The sequence below is a fragment of the Lolium perenne genome, chromosome 7, assembly GCF_019359855.2.
Source record: "Lolium perenne isolate Kyuss_39 chromosome 7, Kyuss_2.0, whole genome shotgun sequence".
Classification (NCBI taxonomy): Eukaryota; Viridiplantae; Streptophyta; class Magnoliopsida; order Poales; family Poaceae; genus Lolium; species Lolium perenne.
The window spans coordinates 79,201,584-79,208,732 of NC_067250.2; the positions used below are offsets into that span (position 1 = coordinate 79,201,584).

A 7,149-nucleotide genomic window follows, 5' to 3' on the forward strand; every position below is an offset into this window, starting at 1 on the left:
TTCCAGAAGAGCATTAGAGGACGATGTCGATGCACTTGACGAAGCTCGCGATGAAGTACTATCACGGGTCACCAAGTACCAGCAAGATCTGAAAAATTACCACAGTCGGCGTTTGCGACCAAGATCTTTTCAGGTTGGAGATCTAGTTCTACGACTCAATCAACAGAGTACTGAAAAACTCGAGTCGCCATGGCTTGGCCCTTACATCGTCACAGAAGTAATCGAAGGAGGATCGTACAGGATCAAGGACAAGAAGACGGGGGTTCCCGAGAAAAACCCCTGGAACGTGGCGCAACTCAGGCGATTCTATGCTTAGAGTCAAAATATAGTCCTCCTTTGTAAAAATACAATGTACTGAAACGCCCGCGAGTTTTCAGACGCACTCTTTTCCTTTTCAGGGCACCGAGTGGGGCTGGAAAGGTTTTTAATGAGGCGGGCTCGCGGTGCTGCAATATAGTAAAAGATATTGGTGATATACATCTTTTTTGATCAAATGCTCGGGGGCTACTTTGGAAAAATGAAAAACTCGAGAATGACAAAATAGAAATGGCGAGAGCCTATGGTCAAATACAAATATTTGCTCATAGCCTCGGGGGCTACTCCCATCGGGAGCGCTATTCGCGCCCCCGACAGATATGAAAACTTCGAGAAAGAAGAAAAATATAGCAACATAAGGCGTTGAGCCTACACCCAAACACAAGTCCTTGGCTGTAGCCTCGGGGGCTACTCCCATCGGGAACGCTGTTCGCGTGCCCGAACTATAAAAAAGAGAGAAAGAAGAAAAAGTTAGCATATTTCGAGTTATATAAATAACTCTACATATACTCCCATCGGGAGAGCAATATAAGTCATCCGTTGACTCGATAAAATGTGCTATTCCAACTGCCGAATAAGCACTCGACAATATATTCTCAGAACGCCAAAGTTGCGAACAATTTCTGAATGCCGCAAAACTTTGCGAAGGTAAGACCCCAGATCCGTTCTGTGTGGCGTGGCGCCGTCTCTGACGTCGGTTTGCTACTTTTTTCCGTATCAACAGATACGAAGAAAAATCCTAACGGACGCGTTAGGTACCCGATAAAATATGACTGGGACTCGACAGAATGGTAAGACCTTAAGCGGCACCTGTCGAAGTTTACACCAGTATCCCGAGATCATGTCCAGGGACGTGATCTTGAAGTAGATTTTTGCGGATTGCCACTAGAGCAGTTAACTAGTACCTGATCCGCCAGATGAACTAGCCCCAACTACCATTATCCCTGCACAATATATAATCTCGTATCCGAAGATATGTGGTAAAGTTGAGGTTATTAAATAAATATAAAGTTGGAGATTTTCCCTGACTCTGCGATTCAAGCAAAATCTCGGGGGCTACTGACATAGGCATCCCCAATGGGTCTGCCGAAGATGGTACCCGGAGTTTACTGAAGGCCCACGACCCGAAGGATAAGAAGAATCGGAAGCCTAAGTTGTTAGTTAAGGAAAGATAGAGTTGTATTAGGAGATAGCACTTGTAATATTGCGGGATGAGTTGGAAACCCTCCCGGACTCTGTAACTTGTGTATTACGAATCCCTCGACTCCACCTCCTATATAAGGGGGAGCCGAGGGACAAAGAAAGCATCGATTCATTGTCTCACAAACTCTAGTTTACATACCGTCGAGCACTTTTCGGCTGAAATCTTCGAGATCTATTTGCCCTCTACTTCTAGCTAAAACCCTAGTCTACAACCCGTAGGCACTGACAAGTTAATCCCTTGTCACTTGGTAGGTGCCGTTGGCTGTAAAAAGAGGTTTCGGATGGCCTACTCTCTATCTCTCTGTAGGGCGGTACAGGTTTGTAACGGACTCAGCTTCAGTGACTTTGTGCTCAAAAGTTCACCAGTGACTTTCCTTCAATCCCAGCCATCCAAGGCACATCCGACGCACAGAAATAGATCCAGCAGAAACCAACCAGACCACCTACTACTTAGTCGTTTCCAGACTGAAGACTGAAGAACGCGGGCGGACATGGCGTTTTGGCTGGGCGGCGCTTGATTTCTCCCGCGCGCTTGCGCTCTGAGAGGGAGGCGACGGTTTCCACTGCTGACGGAGAGACTCCGCTGCGCCTCCACTGCTTGGGAATGATCTGAACTTCCACTATGTTTCTTCTTCATTTAATTTTAAGTTGTCAATGTAAACTTCCAGTGTGTTGCAAAAACACTACTCAAATCTTGCTAAATTGCTGAAAATTTAAACTGCCCAGAATAATTTGAAAAAATTCCATTAAATCTTATATGTTTCGCTTTGCAATCTGGGAAAATTTCATCGGATTCGGACATACGGTTTGTGAATAAACCTCATTTTAAGTTTCATGACTAAATTTTAAACTTGAAATTCGAAGTGCCCAGAAAAAAATGAAAAAATTCCAATAAATCTTATATGTTTAGTTTTGCATTCTGGGAAAGTTTCGACGGATTTGAACAAACTTTTATGAATAAACCTTGTTTTAGTCTGAATTCAGCTAAGTGTCTGTGTGATTTTTAGTTGGATCTGTTTCCGTGCGTCAGATGTGTCTTGGATGGCTGAGATTGAAGGAAAGTCACCGGTGGACATTTGAGCACAAAGTCACTGAAGCTGAGTCCGTTTGTAACCTGATGGCCATGAAACGGTGAAAGGGCCTTCGGCTCCGCCAGTCGTTGTAACACCCTCCATGTCGTTTACTAGTCAAAATCAAAATTTATAACATGTGATCAGCTATATTAATAACGGTACTGCGATCAAGAATTAATTCATCAGAGTATATAACCTGAACTGACATAAAGTCGCCATAGTATTTCGGAACAAGTACAGTACAACTATAGCAGCAGTACAACAACTCTTTGATCGCACTCAAAGTTCCACTCAGCTCCCAAAATCTTATTGAAATGAAAACCAGCAGACGCTTCTTCACACGCTAGCGCGCGCTGATGAAAAAAAAAATTAATAAGAAGTGGCACGCACAGTGATCGTCACACCGGGGCGACGGGATCAGACGAGGCGGCGGCAGATGGTGACGCCGTCTGCGATGGCGAGCTGGCAGACCTCGATGCGCGGGTCGGCGGCGAGCTTGGCGTTGAGGTCCCTGATGGCGGCGGAGAACCTGGTGTCGAGGTCGGACATGGGCGTGCCTGGCGGCATGGCGACGGTGCCGCCCCAGAGCGTGTTGTCGTAGATGATGGTGCCGCCGACGCGGACGAGGCGAAGCAGCTGCTCGTGGTACTTGACGTAGTTGGGCTTGTCGGCGTCGACGAAGGCGAAGTCGTAGGGCTCCGCCCCGTCGTCCTGCTCGGCGAGGAGCTCGTCGAGGCGGTCGAGGCCGGGGCCCTCGCGGAAGTCCACCTTGTGCGCCACGCCGGCCTTCTCGATGAAGGGGCGGCCCACCTCGTAGCACTCGCGGTCGGTGTCGATTGCCACCACCTTGCCGTCGGCGGGGAGGGCCAGCGCGGTGGCGAGAAGCGAGTAGCCGGTGAAGACGCCCACCTCGATGGTTTTCTTCACTAGTAGAGAAACCCCCCTTTTGTACCGGTTTGAAAGGGCCTTTAGTACCGGTTTTGGAACCGGTACTAAAGATCCGGCACTAAAGGCCTCCATCCTTTAGTACCGGTTCCTTACGAACCGGTACTAAAGGTGCCCGCGGGGCTGGAGATCTTTTTTTTTATTTTTTTTCACAAAAAGGCTATTTCGTTTAAATTTTTTTATCCATTTTTTTTCACTCCCATTTTTCATAATTTCTAATATTTCCGTTAGTCTCTAACTACACTTAATCTCTAGTCAATTACTTACCCTTGGTCAAACTTCCCGGTCGGTCACCCATCCTCACACTACTCCAACACTAGCACGCTTAACTTCCGGGTTCCTTTCCGTCCCACTTCCAAGTGCTTCGCGCGCATGTTGTTGATAGTAGTATCATATCAATCCTATTAACATGTTGGTCAATGTGACACTTCTTTATTATTTGTATTGCAAATAATTTCTTTAATAAACAAAAGTAATGATGTAATAATAATGTTGAATAAATAAATAAAATTAACTTTTTAATTTGTATTATTTTTATATATTTTTTAAACTTTTAATATTTTTTTGCCAAACTTTAAACCTGAAAATTTGAAAATCTTATAATTTGATAAAAGTAAAAGTTATTCTGGGAATCAAAAAATCTTATAATTATTAATTTTAATTTTTAAAAAATAAAAAATATATAAAATTCTAAAGTTTTGGAAAAAACCTAAAATCTTCCTGCTTTCATATTTTGATTTGGAATTTTGAGAATCTAAAATTTGGCTAACCGGGTAAACCCTGGTGAATTCGGATGTAACTTTTTCCCACGATGATTTTGATATATTATACGTTTTTTTTCGACGTCGTACGCAAAAGTTCTTGCGGTTTTACCATTTTCCAAAACTTTTTTGCAAAAAAAGTGAAAATTCAAATTTGTTAATTTTCCCCAATACTAGGTTGCATAACATACAAGAATCTGAAAACATTTTATTTTTTTGAATTTACTATCATTTTCATTTGTATTTTACAAAGCAAAAAAAGGCGATCCACGGGGGGGGGGGGGGGTGTGGAGGTGCGTGGGGAGCAGGAAAAACCTTTAGTACCGGTTCGTGACACGAACCGGTACTAAAGGGTACCTTTAGTACCGGTTCCTGTCACGAACCGGTATTAAAGGTCTGTGCAGTGCAACCGGTACTAATGCACCCTTTAGTACCGGTTCGTAAGGAAACCGGTACTAAAGGGTTGGACGAAAGACCCCTTTTTCTACTAGTGCTTGGCCCCCGCCATCTTGATCAGCATCCCCAGCAACTGCGCCTCGTCCGCCGACGACTGCATGTAGCCCCTGAATCAAGAGAAGCAAAGATCGATCAGAAAACCAAAGCAAGATCGACGTAGGTGCATGCAGAGTGGGAGGGGAGGAGGAGGAGGAACGTACCAGCGGTGCTTGTCGGTGACGAGGCGCAGTTCGCGCATGCACTCGTGCTCGTTGGGGAACACGGTGGTGTCGAGGATGTACGTGTACAGGGCGTCGCTCTTGAGCAGCGTCTTGTTGCTGCTGTCGATAGCGCTGTGGACGTTGGGCACGATGTCAGTGCTGGGCGCCATGGCTCTCCTCCTCTCCCAGCTTTCCTCTCTGCTAACTTGAATCGGTGGTCTGTGTGATTGAGTGTCTGTCCACCCAGAGTTTCCTGCGTGCCGTATTTATCCCCTAGCGGAGTGGCCGCGGTTGGTGTGTCTCGCTGGATTACCTCGCCTTTCTCACCAGCCAATTAAGCAGCATCACGATGTCGTATCGAACCATCGACCACTTCTAACTTTAGAAGTTTTTTTCCCTTCCTTTAATTATTCGTAGCTAGTCTTTGCGTGTTTATCCCTCCGTCGGTCCTGCTAGTGTGGTATGAGGTGTGCTTCCATAATCACGATCAGACCGATTCCTACCACCCCACCCACGAGACGCCACCACCTGCTCTTCACCTTCTCTGACGGAATTTTATTTGACCAGCGAGCTTGGCAAAGCGTCACACTTTTTATTGTTCGATCGATCTGGTTCTTATCTCAACAAAAACAGGAAACTTCAGCGACAGCGAGAGTCCGAACATGGCACACTTTCCACTTCTCCCTCCACCCACCGCGACTTGGTGGCTGGCATTGCCGGCGCGATTATGGATCCCTCATGGTTGGTGAAAAATCCGTAATTTAAACGAGCTAGCACTTTCGGCATGCTGCTTCTTGCCTTCTTTGGGAGAAAATTAATCGGCAGATGCGTCTACTTTTTAAAAAAAAATCAAGATGTATGTACATCATTTTTATAGAGAAGTATCGCTTTTATAGAGGAAGTAGGCACGAAGCAAGTACAATGTCCTAAGGTTTACAAGTTACAACCAATCAAAATATTAGCCAAAACTGACACTACGAGCACAACGATAAGGACTCCCCTTATGAAGTAAGTAAGAGCCTCAAGAAATGTCGGCCACCTGAACAAAAATCCTTCAAGACTAACGGAGTCATCGGACCCTTCACCCTAAACCGCCTTTTAACTTAAAGCATGGGCGATTTTGTACATTGCATCCTAGAGGCTCATGACGTGAACAATAGCGAACAAAAAAAAAGCGACGTGTCACTGGAGGACCTTTGCATCACCAGGTTTTGTCTCAAAATTCGTGCTTCCAACAAAGAAGCGACCTCTAGGACAATGGCATTGCCGTTCCACCTAACTGCATCATGATTTTAACCCAGAAACAACACCCCAAGCTTGTGGGAGATGCAAGTGCTCCTTCTAGAAGCCTTCATGGAGGGAATGACACCCCAAGGTAGTGTCATAAGTCGACATGGACTTTCGTCTGTAGTGCCACACAACAAGTACACCCTACCCCCCCCCCCCCCCCCACCGAACATCTGTTATGCACACACACCTCACTCCATTGACTTGCAACTGGCCAGAGAAAAAAGACTAGCACCGTTGGCCACCACCTTGGCAAAGTGGTGGTATACCATTGCGCCATCCCGCTACCACCAACATCTAGACGCGTCATTGTACAACCTTGGCTCCCCTCCACCACAATGCACACAATAGGTTTGGTAGCCCGCTTCAGCTGCGCCAACACAACACAACACAACTAGATGCCACATTGCCCCCTTGTGAACAGCAGTGTGCTCCCCCGGAGCCCTAGCACCCCGCTCACCCTACCAAGCATGCAACAAACCCCAAAGAATAGATGTGGGGCCATGGAGGCTAGATGTTGATGTCAAATGGTCTCTACTGCCAACGTCATCCCTGCATGCCAACACATTGTTACCCATCAATGTGAGATCGGCACCCCCTGTTGCCCCGAACCTCCTCTTCACGTCCTCACCGCCACACCATGGCAAGTTCATCTTGTGCCACTGCACACACTAGAGGGGAAGACACTCTTGAACATACCGAGAAGTTCACCAAAAATTTCGGATTGGTTTTGTTGAAACGTAAATTGAGTGGGTCTTAAACTTGATACCTCTTACCATTCTCACCATATAGATTTGAACGCACCAATCAGCTCATGGACGAAGCTCCCAGTAGGGAAAGGTAGGGCAGCCGTCCTACCTTGATTTTTTGGTAAATACATTTAGATGCGCATGTTTTTTTCTAAAAAAA

At 46.0% G+C, this 7,149-nt stretch overlaps 1 protein-coding gene across 2 annotated transcripts; it reads right to left on the reverse strand.

Moving 5' to 3' along the window:
- Positions 1–2,783: 2,783 nt before the first annotated feature.
- LOC127316934 (tricin synthase 1) lies at positions 2,784–5,246 on the reverse strand. 2 transcript variants are annotated; one of them, XM_071823323.1, is made up of 3 exons: positions 4,954–5,246; positions 4,795–4,860; positions 2,784–3,516 (listed from the first exon to the last, which is right to left on the reverse strand). In XM_071823323.1, the coding sequence occupies exons 1-3, from the start codon at positions 5,121–5,123 to the stop codon at positions 3,009–3,011; spliced, it is 744 nt and encodes a 247-aa protein (XP_071679424.1). In that variant the 5' UTR covers positions 5,124–5,246; the 3' UTR covers positions 2,784–3,008. The 2 variants fall into 2 exon arrangements, with proteins under 2 accessions (XP_071679424.1, XP_071679423.1); XM_071823322.1 differs by having other exon boundaries at positions 2,784–3,512; positions 4,791–4,860; positions 4,954–5,238.
- Between the last annotated feature and the right edge of the window lie 1,903 nt (positions 5,247–7,149).